General features: G+C 48.5%; 1 protein-coding gene across 7 annotated transcripts in view; it reads right to left on the bottom strand.

The window, feature by feature from the left end:
• Positions 1-588: 588 nt before the first annotated feature.
• Positions 589-15,818, bottom strand: part of LOC135555688 (G patch domain-containing protein 8-like) — a 47,833-nt gene continuing 32,603 nt past the window's right edge. For 5 of the 7 annotated variants that reach the window (XM_064988353.1, XM_064988354.1, XM_064988356.1 and 2 more), the window contains 5 exons: positions 9,196-9,263; positions 8,976-9,062; positions 6,772-6,915; positions 6,378-6,508; positions 589-5,807 (listed from right to left, as the gene is read on the bottom strand). In XM_064988353.1, coding sequence (XP_064844425.1) covers positions 1,880-5,807; positions 6,378-6,508; positions 6,772-6,915; positions 8,976-9,062; positions 9,196-9,263 — 4,358 coding nt within the window. In that variant the 3' untranslated portion in view covers positions 589-1,879. Of the gene's footprint in view, positions 5,808-6,377; positions 6,509-6,771; positions 6,916-8,975; positions 9,063-9,195; positions 9,264-12,520; positions 14,221-15,818 lie in introns of all 7 variants that reach the window. The other 2 variants (XM_064988357.1, XM_064988358.1) reach the window with 2 other exon arrangements.

Genomic DNA, 15,818 nt, shown 5'->3' with positions numbered 1-15,818 from the left:
TGCATAGGATCCCCTACCATCACATCTGACATGTTAGTCATTTAGCAGACACGCATTCAGAACCACTTCCAGTCCCAAGTGCATATTTTCATACAATCCATTTTTCACATTTACGTCAAATACAATCCTGGGCGAGCAATAAGCATATAATGTTGCAGCTGGTAGATAAACTATGGATTAAAAGTTTTACGCTGAAATTAGACGGTCTGACTCCTGGTCTTGATGAACAGCTAGCTGTAAGTGAGGCTACATAAGTTACTGAGCTCTGGCGCCATCTAGTGACAGCTCGGCATTCCATAACCTTCAGAAGAGTCAAAACAGATGTAAAATCTTCTAGACTTGTCCTCTAGTCTAGAAAGGGCTGCATGCAATATGCAAACATCTCAAGAAGCTTGTGCTGAGAATGAGAAATTAATTGTCATTGCAGTTTGCCACAGTAAATAGTGAATGCATGTTTGTGCTGGTATCTGTTACTATAACGTACCATACTGGATTTTTTCCCCCTATGTATTGCTCACAACCCTTACTATACCACTGCAGACTACTTCACTCTTCACCAGCTAAACATAGTTAAGACAGACAGACATGTAGCAACTCAAAACTCTTTATTTGCTGACGCATCATATTTAAAAAAGACATACCATTGCTGCCTCTTACAGGGCAGTCCCGTCACCCAATCCTTCCCATACAAGATAATAGTTCAGAAAATGTCTTGATAAAGTATTCTTGTCCATCTTCGTTCCTTCAGTTATTTTTTATACAGTAGCAACAAACCTCTAGAATGTTATTGGGGTTAACTACAGCAATTTTATTTACATTGAGCAAAAATTACACAAGAGGAAAAACATTTTGAGGAGCATTTTGGAAAATAATTTAGAAACAAAAAAAATACAATTATTGCAGTATACTACAATCATACATTTGTTACATGATGCGAAAGCAGCATCTTGATGTACAGATTTCAGTGCAAGTCATTTCGAAATACTACCACTTGGAACAACATGACCTTTAACCCTACAGCACTAAGAGGGTGTGACCCCCTCCCCACCCCACAGTACCTCCAATAAAACATGAGCTTTGCCCAAACTCTTATCGGTGTTCCCCCACCAGTGACCATTATAATTTCCTTATGGGTAACATTTCATTAGTCAGTAATAAAGAACATCCCTTATATGCCCATCATATTAGAGGGATACTTCACATTGCTCAGTGATCTATGTACACTATACCGTATTACAAATTGTTGGTGAATATTACGGGTCATGAATAGAGCAAGTAGTCATGTGAGGATATTAATGACAACAGAATTCAGGTAGTAGACAAGAGCCACCAGATTACATTACAAAGTCACGGCTGTTTCCAGTCATGGATGTCACCCTAAACCCCCCCTTGTCCCCATCTCATCTCCCCTTTCCTTTCCCACAACACCATCCTGCTTATGGCTTCAGCCACTGCGTCTCTTTGGCTGTAAAAACAAAGAAGAACATTGACAGCAACAATCAGTTATAAACTGTGGGACAAAAAAAAATACTCCAGAGGTAAAAAAAAAAAGAACTGTGTTCCCATTCAAAACAAACTGCCGTCTTAGATTTGAGGTTCCTCAAACCCTCCTCCACCCTGTCCAGAAACCTCAGGGTGAATGTCAGGCAACTGTTAGGAGGGGTCCATTCAAAGAGCCCACAGTAAATGTCTGTTGTTTACCTCTGCACAGGCAGCATATCACAGCACCTCTGTCTGGCCAGTGGTCTAATGGTGGCCATTTTGATGATATTCTCATAGACACCTCCCTCTCTCCATGTTAACTCAGATGTTTAACCAGGCCTGCTCTGTCCAAAACACCCTCCTCTGATGTGGACACATGGCTCTAGTGAAGTCTTTCTCAGGAGCCGTGGTTAGGGGGGTGCTGGAGGTCCTGCCCTGAGAAAATGGGGTGCAGGAAGGGGTGGAGCTGCAGTGCGGCTGCCGCAGCGGCGTTAGTGTGCCGGGGGGCAAACAGCGTTGGGTAGAGGGATGAGTGTGGTATGTGGTGGAGGGCTAAGGGGCTGTGGTGATGAAGTGCTGAGGCTGGGATAATGTGTATGGGCTGGCCAGAGAGGAAGGCCGTGTGGTGGGCAGGGATCAGTCCAGCGTGTCCCACTCCCAACTGGTGGCCCAGAGTGTGGCCTAGAGAGTGTCCCAGGTGAGACAGGGAGATGGGGGTGAGGTGGTGCTGGGGGATGTGGTGGACCTGGGCTAACTGGGGGTGTGGGTGGGGTCCGTGTGGGTGGATGCCCATGGCTGCAGCCTGAGCAGCATGGTGCTGCTGGATGAGGTGTTGTACAGTGGTGAGGGAGGTAGCCGAGGCTGCAGACACAGCAGGCTGGTGGATCTGGATCATCTGCTGCTGGGGGGGAGGGGGTGCCGGCTGCAGATGGTTCGCTGCTGCAGCCATGTTCGCTGCAGCCTGTGCTGCTGCGGCTGAGGGGAAGGTCTTGATGTGCTTGGCCAGGAGCTGCTGCTGGATGTGCTGCTGGGCGGCCTGCTGCAGCTTGCCGTACTTCTCCATCTCCTCTGGGGTGAAGGTGATTGGCTGGCTCTCAAGCGGGGCCAGACCGTCCTCCTCTGCCTCCATGCCCATGTCCTCCTCCTCCAGGCTGGGCGGGGGGTAGTTGGGGTAGGCGTGCATGGGGGGAGGCTGCTGCTGCATGTCGGGCATGAGGGGCTCCATCATGGGGTTCTGGGAGGGGTCCTGTCCCGGCTCGCCCTGGTATGGGGGCATCAGCATGGAGGGCTCCTGATGGAACAGCGGCCGGGGCTCATGAAGAACCCTTGCGTCCAGGGTGAGGTGGTGGGCCTCCTGAACTACTACTACCGTCTCCTCCACTTTCTTATGAGCTGGTTGAGGGGGAGGCGGTGGGGGGAACTCCCGGATGGGCTCCATCAGGATGACCTCTGCCCCGGCATCTGAACCTTTCCCTGCTGATGACTTCTCTCCACCATCAGGCCGGGTCAGGGGGATCGCAGGGAATTTCTTACCTGCCTGCAGCTTACCGAACAGGGGCAGCATGGACTTATTGCCCAGAGCTGGAGGCAGTTTGGGCCCAAAGTAGCCCGATGGTGGGTCCTTGATCTTGGCGCCAGTCTTGGTCCCTGTGTTTGGGACATCAGATCCCTTCCTGGACTGGATTTTATCCAGAAGCTGGCGGGCGGTGAAGTGTGAGGAAGAGTTCCTCTGGTCTCCTCCTCCTTCTCCCCGGGACCCCCCTGCCCTCTGGCTCTGGGAGCTGCTGTTGCGGTTTGGGGCTCGTGATGAGGCAGAGCGGGGGGACTGGGAGCGGTAGATGCAGGAGCGGTTGAAGTCTCGACGCCGTGTGGCGCTGTCTGCCCTGCCCCTGTGTCCCCCCCGGCCTCGGTGAGGGGAGCCCTTGGTGGAGCTGGAGGAGCGGCTGGCTGAGCTGTGACTGCGGCTGTAGCTGCGTCTCCATGACCTGGCGCTGCTGCTGCGGCTCCTGCTGCTAGAGCTCCGAGAGCTGCTCCGGTGCCGCCGCTGGTGCCTCTTCCTGCGGCTGCGGCTGCGTGAGCGGGAGCGAGAGTCCTCCGAGGACGAGGACGAGTAGTGACGTCTTCTGGAGCGCCGCCGCCCGCCGCTTCCCCGTCGATCGTACTCTGAGTCAGAGGAGCGTTTAGAGTGTCTCCGGTGGCGCCCCCCGTCACTGTCGTCACTGTAACTGTCTGAGTAGCTGTGGCTGCGCCGGCTGTAGGCGCTCGAGGAGCGCTCTGAGCTGCTGGAGTCTGACTGGCTACGGGAGGCCTGGCCGCGGTGCCGCCGCCGGCTGCTCCCTCGCCCGTCTCCCCGACGCGACGAGTGGCTTCGGGAGCGGCCGGAGTCCTCGCTCTGGTGCCGGCGCCCCTCCCGGGGCGTGGACCTACGGCGGCTGGATCGGGAAGCCGAGCCTCCACCTCCTTCCTCCTCACTCTCACTGCTGGGTGGTCTGCCTGGCCCGGGGCTCTTCTGGGCCGAGGAGGAGCAGGAAGCGCTGGGTGGGGCGCTGGGGTCTGTCTTCAGACGCTTGGTGCCGTTGTGCTCCTCAGAGGGCTTGGCCTCGTCAGAACCTTTCCCTGCCCCACCTTCCTCTTCCCCGGACTTCTGAAGTGCTTCTTTGGCTGGTCGTTTCCTCTTCCCAGGTTCCGTTCCTGTTGGTGCTGGGGGAGCACTAGAAACCGTTGCGGCTACTGCTTTTTCCTCTTTAGGCTTTTCCTTATCACCACCACCTCCTTCTTCCCCCTCCTCACCTTTGTTTTTGCTCTTCTTTCGTTTGTGTTTTTTCTTCTTTTTGGTTCTCTCTCCTAGGATCTCAGTTTCCGCGTCCCCGTCGACTACGGCTCCCTTCTCTTTTTCTTTGCGCTTGGAGCCTTTGCCAGATTTCTTATGCTTCTTCTTTTTCTTCTTTTTCTTCTTCTTGGCTCCGCTTGTGCTACTCTGTAGCTTTTGCTCCTCAGTCTCCCCTTGGGAACCCTCTATTTTTAAGGAGGGCTGCTCCTTACCAGTGTTGTCAGTGCTGGGCCCAGGGGTGGTGGTGGCAGCAGCAGCATTCCCCACATTGACTGCAGCAGCTGCCTCAGGATTGGTTTTCTTCTCAGCTCCTTCACCAGCGGGCTTGGAGGACTTTGCTGCTCGTCCAGCACGGGCCCCTTTGTTGCGGGACAGTTTGAAGTCGAAGTACAGGGGGTTGCAGCTGTAAGAGAGGGCTGGCTGAGCCTTGGTAAAATCCAGCAGCTCCGAGGGCCACTGCAGAGTGGTGCTCTCGTCTTTGCTCAGGACCAGGAAGAAGGGACCGGTGGGGATTTTGGGGCCCAAGTTGGGCTCTGGGACTGGGAGTGGGGCCTCCTGCTTGTTGTCTGGTTCTAGCGTGGGGGCCGTTGTGGGAGGAGGGTCTGTGAAGCTGGCAGAGACCTCTTCAGTCTTCAGTTTAGGTGATGTGGGAGTAGGAGTGGGCTCTGTGACTGTGGGAGTAGGACTGGGCTCTGTGACTGGAGCTGCAGGAGTTTTCTCTGGCTCCTCTGATTTGCACTCAGTAGCTTTTGGCTGTGTCTGCTCAGAAACCTCTGCTACGACCTTTTCTTCCTTCTCTTCTTCATCTTCTTCTTGCTCCCTGATCTCACACTGGTCTGTGGCCTTCATGAACACCAGGAACTGGAAGCGGGGTTTGACTCTGCAGTGAGTTGGTGGGATGTAGTGGTAGTACTCAGGCTCCTGGCCGGCCCAGCCTTCCTCCTTCTTCATCATCATCTTCAGCTTGTTGAGAGTGGAGGCTAGGGAGGCGCCATCATCCTCTTCCTCCTGCTCTGGTTGTTCTTGATGTAGTTGCTCCTCCTGCTGCTCCTCCTCCTCCTCTGGCCCTGCTGTTCCATTCCCCCCTCCTCCCTTGGGGCTCTCGGTGCTGCAGCCTGACGTCTCCTCCTGTCCCACGGCCTTCTCCCCTCCCTCCTCCTGTCCACCCCCCTCCTCCTCTTCATCCTGATGGAGTTTAGCGAACACTGCTGCGACCGTCTCCAACTTCACCGGGGGTTTCTTGGCGAAGGAGAAGGACACGCTGACCTTGGAGGCCCCGGCCGGGGATGAGCTGCTCTTCCCCAGGGAGAAGCTGACGGTGGGGGCTGGTTTGGGGGAGGCCTGACCACCACTGCTCTTCTCCTCCCCTGACAAGCCCTCCATGGCAGTGTCTGCAGGGGGGACATACTCAGGGGTTACAGCACTCCCCTCTTCACCCTTCTCCCCGTCTACTGCCACGGTGGTGGGCTTGAACATGGGACCACTTCCCGGGGTACTGAAACACAACGATAAAGAACATATTAAAGTCAACTGTTTAATGTGTTGTGTTTTATCCAGAACACATTTGTTATAATAATTTTTCTTTGCATATACATCTGCATTCCTGCACTGATAGAAAGCTGCCACACAGCTATTAGACTGTTAAACAGCCATCACAAGCACATTAGAGGCTGCAGCCTATAGGCATTGACTAGGAATCACTGGCCACTTTAAGGAATGGAACTTTAATAATGTTTACATATTTGGCATTACTCATATTTATATACAGTATTCTATGGTATCTTAGTCCGTTCTGCTCTGACATCGCTCATCCATATGTATATGGTCTTAATTCATTCCTACTAAGATGTGTGTATTTTGGGTATACGTTGTGTCATTTGCTAGATATTACTGCACTGCCGGAGCACAAGCATTTTGCTACACCCGCAATAACATCTGCTAACCTAATCACGTGTATGTGACCAATAAAATAAAAATGTGATATTATTCATTATTGGGTTACAGCCTCCACTTCAGCCAGTAGAGGGCGGTTGAGTCTGCAGTATATACTGTAGCATGTGCTCACCGGTTCTGCTGTTTCCTCTGCTCAGCCAGCTCATGCAGCCTGCGTAGCATCTTCTCCTGCTTCTTCCCACCCTTCCGGGAGCGTGATGACACGTTTCTCGCGAACTCCCTCTGCTTCAGCTCCTTAAGCCTCTGCAGCAGCACGGGTCAGATGGAGAAGAACAGGGATGAGGGAGAGAAAGAAAACAGATTTCTGCATCCACAATAAGGGCAATGGTGCAACAAAACCATTTTATATCTGCAAAGCCCTCTCCACTGAGACAGGCTCCTTACACTTGTTTCTGGAGGGTCTGGGATTTAAGGCTTGGTTTCTCTAAGCTCGTGTACACGGTGACAGGAAACCCAGTGGGTGTAGGGCTGTAGCAGGGTGGGGGTCAGCGGAGGGTACTCCTCACCTGCTTATGAGCGTGGTCGTACGAGTTGATGTGGTTGTCAAACTCTTGGTGCTTCTGGTACTGTTTCTCACACAGCTCACAGTAGAAGTTGGCCCGCAGGTCTTCCAGGGCTTTGGCGATGGCCTTCTCCTTTTCCACCTGGTCCTATTGTTGGGGTCAAGGAGGGCGGGGGGCGGAGACAGGAGATGTGAGTGACATTGATACAGATTAGAGATGAAAAGATGAAATAAAATCAGAGCCAGTATAATCTGGTCTGTATTATCCTATCATAGGGCTTGGTACTGGTTGAGTAATCCAGAGGGAACTCTATGGTTGTTTATCATGGAGATTAAAAAGTTCAATAACTGAAAGAGGTGACAAGGTAACAAATTGAAGTGTACAAGGATTGTGCTCGCAGGTTGTTGTTTATACAGTGTATTCGGAAAGTATTCAGACCCCTTCCCCTTTTCCACATTTTATTACATTACAGCCTTATTCTAAAATGGATTAAATAATTGTTTCCCCCTCAATCTACACACAATTCCCCATTATGACAAAGCGAAAACAGTTTTATTTTTACACAACAATTAAAAACAGAAATATCTTATTTACAACATCCTTGAGATGTTTCTACAACTTGATTGGAGTCTACCTGTGGTAAATTCAATTGATTGGACATGATTTGGAAAACTATATAAAGGTCCCACAGTTGACAGTGCATGATGTCAAAGGAAATGTCCATAGAGCTCCAAGACAGGATTGTGTCGAGGCACAGATCTGGGGAACGGTACCAAAAAATGTCCCCAGCATTGACGATCCCTTAGAAAAACAGTGACCTCCATCATTCTTAAATGGAAGAAGTTTGGAACCACCAAGACTCTTCCTAGAGTCAATATATTGAAGGAACCGCAGGTAGCCTAGTGGTTAAAGTGTTGGGCCCGTAACCGAAAGGTAGCTGGATCGAATCCCCAAGCTGACAAGGTAAAATTCTGTTGTTCTGCCCTGAACAACGCAGTTTAACCCACTGTTCCCCGGGCGCCGAAGACGTGGATGTCGATTATGGCCCCCGCACCTCTCTGATTCAGAGGGGTTGGGTTAAATGTGGGAGACACATATCAGTTGAATGCGTTTAGTTGTACAAGATTCTCTGGTCTGATGAAACCAAGATTGAACATCTGGCCTGAAAGCCAATTGTCACATCTGGAGGAAGCCTGGCAGCATCAATCTGTGGGGACGTTTTACAGCAGCAGGAGGGATCGAGACCTGCTCCTACAAGACAGTGACCCGAAGCACACAACCAAGTCAATGCAGGAGTGGCTTCGGGACAAGTCTGTCAGGTTGTCCTTGATTGGCCCAGCCAGAGCATCTCTGGAGAGACCTGAAAATAGCTGTGGAGCAATGCTCCCCATTCAACCTGACAGAGCTTGAGAGGATCTGCAGAGAAGAATGGGAGAAACTCCCCAAATACAGGTGCCAAGCTTGAAGCGTCATACCCAAGAAGACTCGAGGCTGTAATCGCTGCCAAAGGTGCTTCAAAAAAAGGGTTTGAAATAAATGTGATATCCTTTTAATTTTTTTCTGAATTTGCAAACATTTCTAAAAACCTGTTTTTGATTGTCGTTAGGGGGTATTGTGTGTAGATTGATGAGGGACATAAAAAAACAAAAAATCAATTTTAGAATAAAGTAACAAAATTAGGAAAAAGCCAAGGGGTCTGAATACTTTCCAAATGCACTGCATATGTCATTTCTGCAGATATACCGGTAACCCGCTAAAATAAATTATTTGGCACATGCATGACAGTATGAGCATTCCAGTAGCTCCATTGACTGAGCATCCGTCTGTCTGTCTGTCTGTCTGTCTGTCTGTCTGTCTCATATATTAAGAATCTCACACCAGCACAGACAGCAACTCCTCACATGAAGTCATCCAATTTTCTCCACTAGAAAGAAGCGCATGGGAGTGGGAGATGAGGAACAGGAGAAGCTCTATGATTCTCCAAGGCCGATTTTACTGCACCGACACACAGAACGGCAGCAGAATCCTAACAAGACAAGGCTATGAGTCACTGGCACAGGAGAAAAGCAAGAAGGTATGCAAATGCAGGAAATGGGGTCACCTTGAAGCGAGTGAACAAATGCTAGTGAGAGATTGTTGAAACGAGGACCTTGAGAAGAGAGGCGTATGTATGGCTGGATTGAGTTGGCTAGTAAGAAGAGTCTCACCTTGTATTTCTGCTGTAATTCCTCTGTGACTTCCTTCTCCACCTCCAGCACTTTCCTCTTCTCTGTAGCATCTTCGGCAACATCCAACTACACACACACACAATATGTAAGTTAACAAACTCGCTAAGAACTAACTAAAATAAAACTCACAAATACAGACCCATTTTAGAATACAAAATGTAGAACATGGATATTTTGCGAGCCACTGACTGTGTCCTACCTCCATCTCCATGCGTCCCATCCCCATGACATCATATTTAAGGATGATGGGCACAGGGTCGGTGCGTCCTGGGGGGAGAGAGACAGAGAGAGGGGGAGGTGAGGCTCTGACACTGGGACGAGGGGACAGCTCGGGGACAGCCTGCTTTTAGAGCACAGGGTGCTGGGGTTAGAGAATATTGCCTTGAAGTGCAAAGAGACCAGAAAAGCTACAGTGAACCAAACACCAGCCATTCTCACAGCTTACCATAGCCACCAGGCACGGCACAGCTTAAGTACCCTGACTACTACTCAGCTGGGTTCTCTTTCTAGAAAGATGCATCCAAATTGCTGCACTGATCCTAGTTCTAAGAGGTAACCAGCAGAGGCCATATGAGCAGTTCAGAGACGTCCATTTGGATAAGGGAGGGGGAGAGGAAAAGGAAATGGAGGGATAAAGTATACTGGACAAAAACGGAGAGGGAAGGGCAGGGTTTAAGCCTGTATCTGTCGCAGTCTCTCTGTGTCTCCCTCCAGTCTCTACCCTCCCTCCTCCAGTACAGCAGTCCTGTTCAACAAGAACGCCAAGTTTACCAAGGACAATACTGCCGGAGGGGCTGGCTGACGCAGCTGCTACAGATTACTGAGCAGAACACCACTGCGACAACATAGTACAGCCTCCCCATCACCCGGCTCTGAAACTGCCCAGTGACTGACCCCACAACCCCCTGCACTGTCCCATAGGAGACCCAGCCTCAGCTCCCCCTCTACCCCAGGCCTCTCATCATGGCCCTGGCCTAACAGGCTCTCCCCCGCTTTCCCTCAGTCTACTTAAGCCATGTTACGTAAGCTGTGAAAAGAGCTAGATCAGAAGGAAATTAACTTCAGAAAAATAAATGAACCAACCAAAAACAACCAGAAAACAGAATGAAACAGAAAAAGATCAAAACTATGTTGGAGATTTGACACGTAATTGCTTAATCCACTCATAATCAGCCAAACGAAGCAGAGAGAGAGAGAGAGAGAGAGAAAGAGAGAGTAAATAAAGGACAAGCACTGAACTACAGCGGAGTGACGTCACAGGCCAGGAATCGCCATGGTGACATTGCAGGGGAGGGGATACTTACCTGAGAAAATAGGGTATGGGGTGGGGTTGGACAGACAGGGGTTCTCAAAACAAAAAAGGCACAAAACAGAATTTGGACTAGTCTGCTGCAGCAGTGGCTGTTGGTTGACAGCCAGGTTCACAGTAAATCAGATAAGAGTCCAATCAGCACTTCAGTTTGGTTTCAGTTTTTTTTTCTCTCTCCATACTCAAGATTATGTTATTATCCTCTTAGTCGATTTTAGACTCAGTTTATACCCTTGGGCAAGAGCGATTATTAACATTTTAAAGATGCTTGTCTTTAGTTAACAGGGCTAGGAATTAACAAATCCACAATCGGAAACAAATAATGACTAACTATTATTTCCACATAGCACAACCTATTAGTGATTATAAACTGGGTGGTTCGAGCCCTGAATGCTGATTGGCTGAAAGCCGTGGTTATCAGACCTTATACCACGGGTATAACAAAATATTTATTTTACTGTTCTAATTACATTGGCAACCAGTTTATAATAGCAATAAGGCACCTTGGGGGTTTGTGGTATATGGCTAATGTGCCACGGCTAACAGTCGTAACTAAGAACAGCCCTTAGCCGTGTTATTTTTGCCATATACTACACCCCCTCGTGCCTTATTGCTTAATTCTAATCCACATACCCCTTTACCTCACTAGTGAGGAGAATAGACTGTAGTCTCATTCTGAAACTAAAAGAGCAAGTTTGGTTTGCATCTTAAATCATGTGATAACTAATAATGTAGGGCAGTAACGACATTAGCGGTCTGATCGCATACAACCAGACATATTAAAAGGGGCTAGTGATAATACAGTGACTATGGTCTTACGTGCCGACTGACTACAGTCTTCTATTGCAATGGAAGCCAGCGTGATAATCAGCATTGGCATAACAGGGCAGCAGCATAGACTTACATACCTAATGTATTCATTAGTGCCCAGAATACAGATGTGAGACTAATTAATTCCTAGCCCATGGGGGGAATTTTTTTTATTTTTAATTTGAATCCTCTGTTAACATCTGTCTGTTCTCTGAATTGTTCTTGTATCATTGTTATGGTCACAGCCCAATGGTATAATCCTAATTCTTAAATTATAGCCGTATGTGAATCAAATAAGGGCCTGTCTGAACTCCAAACCCCACTACAGTGTCTGTCTGCCGGTTGGACGCATTAAGGCATGGTCTCATACTAACTCTTTCAGACAATTTATGATCTGAAAATGTGGTCGCGGCACCGTATGGCGGGGTGTGACACAATTGCCAAATTGAGCTCTGTACCACATCGCCGTGCACCCCTTACATTTTGTAACAATGTGGAGGGCTCCATATAACTCCGCATTGACATGATTGGTTGACAGTAGGTGGGAGGTCCTGTATAAAACACAAACTCACTTCCTTGACAACAGCTCTGCGCTGCTCCCTGAAGCGCAAGAAGTATCAACGCCCTGACTTCTGCAGAGGCCGTTTCACCATAAATGCTGCACAGTCAATGCAGACGTCCAAATGACAATGCAGCGCCTTTCACCCTAGGCGATCCGGAGCCTGCTGGTTTTCTGTTCTACCTGATAATTAATTGCACCCAGGTCTAAAATCAGTCCCTAATTAGAGGGGAACAATGAAAACACAGTGAAACTAGCGTCGAGGTCCAGAGTTGAGTTTGATGGACCTAGACTATTAGTGAATATTAAGCAGTCCAACCACAAGGGGGACTGCTTGAGACCAGCCCACAGACAGACAGACAGGCCACTGCAGTAAAGCTCTCCACCAATGGACCAGTTCACTGAGAACACTGGGGAGGAGTCACAATCCAGGCACCTAATCTTCATGAAATACAATTTTTTTTTTTTTTTTACAATTACAGAAGATGTCCCCAACTATAACCATCTTTAAAAACACAGTGACAATACCTTCAGCATTACCCATTCCAGTGGAAAACAAAGGGACCGGACAAAAAGTGTGCATCTAAATGACAGTGTGAATCACAAGGTAAAAAAAAAAAAAAAAAAAAAAAAAAAACTGAAAACAAAATGAGAATGTTTGTAAGAGTAATGTAGATGTATATATGATAATATACAAGCAGCAGAATGAGTACTAATACTGATAGAGAATTGAAAGCCTATGTAGCATTGGTGCTCTGATGACGGAAAACAACAAATAAAAGAAATGAGAGGGAAAAAAACAAAACAAAATAAAAACAATTCAATCGGGGGAAAAATAACATTTACCACTAAGTTTACCATCAGCACAACATGGGCAGGATCAAATCGCTGTAAAAAAGAAACACCAATTGGTTAAGCAGGAAGATTCGAGGCACATAGAGAAGGGCGGATGGGGTGGGGATGGGAGTTGGGGGGGGATTAAAAGCCCTCCTCTCCTCTCTTCACTCTTGGCCCTCTGGGTGCTTACAGGGATCTCCTCTCACCACCACACTCTCTCACCCACCATCCCAGTCCTGGGTCTTTCTACCCCAATATCCATGGGTGCCTGGACCCCCTGTTCCTCTCTCCTGTACGCCAATATCTGTGGTAAGTAACCCACAAGACCCCTCACTTTTCCTTCACCCTACCCCAAAGATTGAGAGCTAGAGCTAGCAGCTGGCTTCGATAACATCCCCATCAGATAAGGGCTCTGGGGGAGTGGAGTTGGACTCTGTTCTTCAGGGTAGGGGATGATTGTTTAAACAGCTGAATCTAAGGACAGATCCACTTGGAACAGGGCGAGGTTCCCTGTCCGGCTGTCCTACAGATCATGCTTTAAATGTAGTGTGTTAAAATATCTATCGCATCTGCTAGAGTAAAGAGGAATTACCATGCCTCATTTGATACGAGCATGCAACCAATCAGCTGCCCCTGACAACAGAACACCACTCGACACACAGCCACCATTCTCCCCTCTGTCGGCCTCACAGACAGATGTTTGCCTGGTTAGCCTAGATTCCCCCAAATCCCCTCACTGTCCCACTGTCAGCAAGCTCCGTTTGGGACATGCTTACCCCCAGGATGGTGAACATAGACAGAAAGGTACCTGAAAAAGTGGGCCACAGGGCTTTGAGCAGTGCTTAGGAGACTTGGTCGGGCACTAAGTGTGCAACAACAGGAAAATAACAGTCAAATTACTATTTAGAGTTGAATTTTAAGTACTCCATGGAGCATATGAAGGGTACTTTGAGTGTAGCACGGTAGCCTATACAGAGCACTGCTTAAATCCCCAGATGACTGACACAGTCGAGGCAGGCAGGGTAGAACCTCTGGGACAGACATGCTGTGCGGGGGGGGGGGGGGCAAAGGGAGAGGGATGATGGGTGTGTGTGACTTTGGTGGACATGGGAGGGAGGGGCAGACACATTTTGGGTGCAGGAGGGGGGAGTGAGGTTCTCCCTGTAAGTTGTCCCTAGGGCCCCCGTCCGTGACTGAGACACACAAATACACACGTCTCAGTCCCACATGACAACTGCACGCATACATACAGTACACACTCACTCCACAGGTTTGAAGGTAGATACAGGCAGGTGGGGGAAAAGGGGGCTACTCTGCAAGCCATTCAAAAGACTGAGCCGTGGTCACAGCCAATCAGAACCCCCAACCATGGCAGCCACGGACACTCAAAGGGAAAAACACAAATCTAAAGAGACTTGGAGCTGGTGATTCTACAGGATGTGATGCAATCTTTGGTTACTAGGATCTACCTTGATTTTAATTGGATTTTGGTTGGGTTTTTCGTACTTGGAATCAAAGCACTGTAGGTACTTGTGAGCAGATTGTGAAAAGTGAAATAATAGTTTAGTGGTTTATAAAGACAAGAGGAAGCCGAGAGAGGCCAGTATTAGCCTACGTTGTAAAGGGGGGTGTTACATTGAGGTAAATTGTACAGAGTGGGAGAAACACACACACTTATACACACACAGAGGGAATCCAACAAACCTTACCTAAAAAAGGGGCAAAAAGAACAAAAGAAGAAATAAGAACAGAGTCAATACAGTGAAAACTCAAAGCACAGGGGACACATTGCTATCACGTCAAAAATGCTTCTGTTCTGACAGGAGGGGAGAGAATGAGTATAATCCTATATTATTATTAGAATATGATCCCACAGATTCATTCTATAGTGATGTGATGGTGTGATATGGTGATTGTGTTATAAGTCCACTCCGAAGTAAAGTCGATGACCATATTTGTCGGGTTCAGACACAGGACCATTCATATAGACAACAATTGGACATGCAGGCCGTCTAGTTGCCACAAACAAGACTCATCTACCCACAGAGCAGAGGCCACTGCTTACATAACCACACTGTACTGACACCATGCAAACAGCAACACAAGAGCTACACTCAACCAATTTAAATATTAGACATTAGAGTCATTTAGCAGACGCTCTTATCCAGAGCAAATTACAGGAGCAATTGGGGTTAACTGCCTTGCTCAAGGGCACAGATAGTCGGCTCAGGGATTCGAAATGGAAACCTTTCAGTTACTGGCCTAACGTTCTTAACCAAAATGGCTACCTGCCGCTTAGGTCATGAGCCAGAAATGTTTACAGATTATCACCTCAAACACACAAATACAACCCCCTTTATTCGCTAGATTACTGACAATCAGGTCCATTTGGACAGCAGATCCATTTTTAAAATGCATATTTAAAAACAAAACACCCTGTCCTGTCTGTCTGTCTGTCTCAATCCTGTTATCAATGCAACAGAGTCATGGGTTGCCGCAGTGCTTTCACACATTCACAGACAGGTAGTTCCCAATGTGTCCTGTAGGAGGCAGTGTCCTGGACTGTAGGGCCTCTGGCTGGTAGCTGGTAACAGAGAAGTGGATTGAAAGCCCTACATGTCCATGAGCAGAGGAGAGGAGCGAGCGCAGAAATACCAGGAACCCCTGCCAACCTCCTTGCAACCAGCCCCTGGCATGAGCCTCAATCCACCATTCCTCATGGTACAGAGTCGAGACCATCAGCAGCAAGCAAGACGCCACGCAACGGCTTGGCCTTGAAGAGGACACGAGATGACGAGTTGTTGACACAAGTGTAAAAACCTCTTCAAAAAGCTTCTTAGCATACGAGAGCGTTGTTGGTATTACATTTACCGTGGCTGCTGTGTGTGTGGCATTACTCTGTGTGACTGTTGTGTTTGGCACAGTGCTGCCAAATGGGAGGGTGGGACAGATCCCCAGCTCGATGAGCCATGGCTAAACACTACAGACAGAAAAGCAGACACTAACAGAATGCAGTGTGCTCTGCGCTACATACACTACTCGCCTCCCTTAAAACAAATAACCAGCTGACCTGACTGACGCATGTCTTAACTCAGTGCAGATCCTTATGTTGCACCAGAGGCTACTACTGCAGGGAGGCTGGCAGTCTACAGTTGCATAAGCAGCATTGTAACGGCATCCTCCTCTAAAAGCAAGTATAAAAACAAGGTTCTCTAACAAGAGCCTATTTATCCATTTAGTAAGACGTTAAGATGCAAATGTAGCATTCGACACAATGTTACAATCACCTGCACAGGGTGTCAGACTG

This window comes from Oncorhynchus masou, chromosome 15 (assembly GCF_036934945.1).
Source record: "Oncorhynchus masou masou isolate Uvic2021 chromosome 15, UVic_Omas_1.1, whole genome shotgun sequence".
NCBI classification, from domain to species: domain Eukaryota; kingdom Metazoa; phylum Chordata; class Actinopteri; order Salmoniformes; family Salmonidae; genus Oncorhynchus; species Oncorhynchus masou.
The sequence above is the reverse complement of the archived record's forward strand: the minus strand, read 5'-3'. Positions and strand labels throughout refer to the sequence as shown.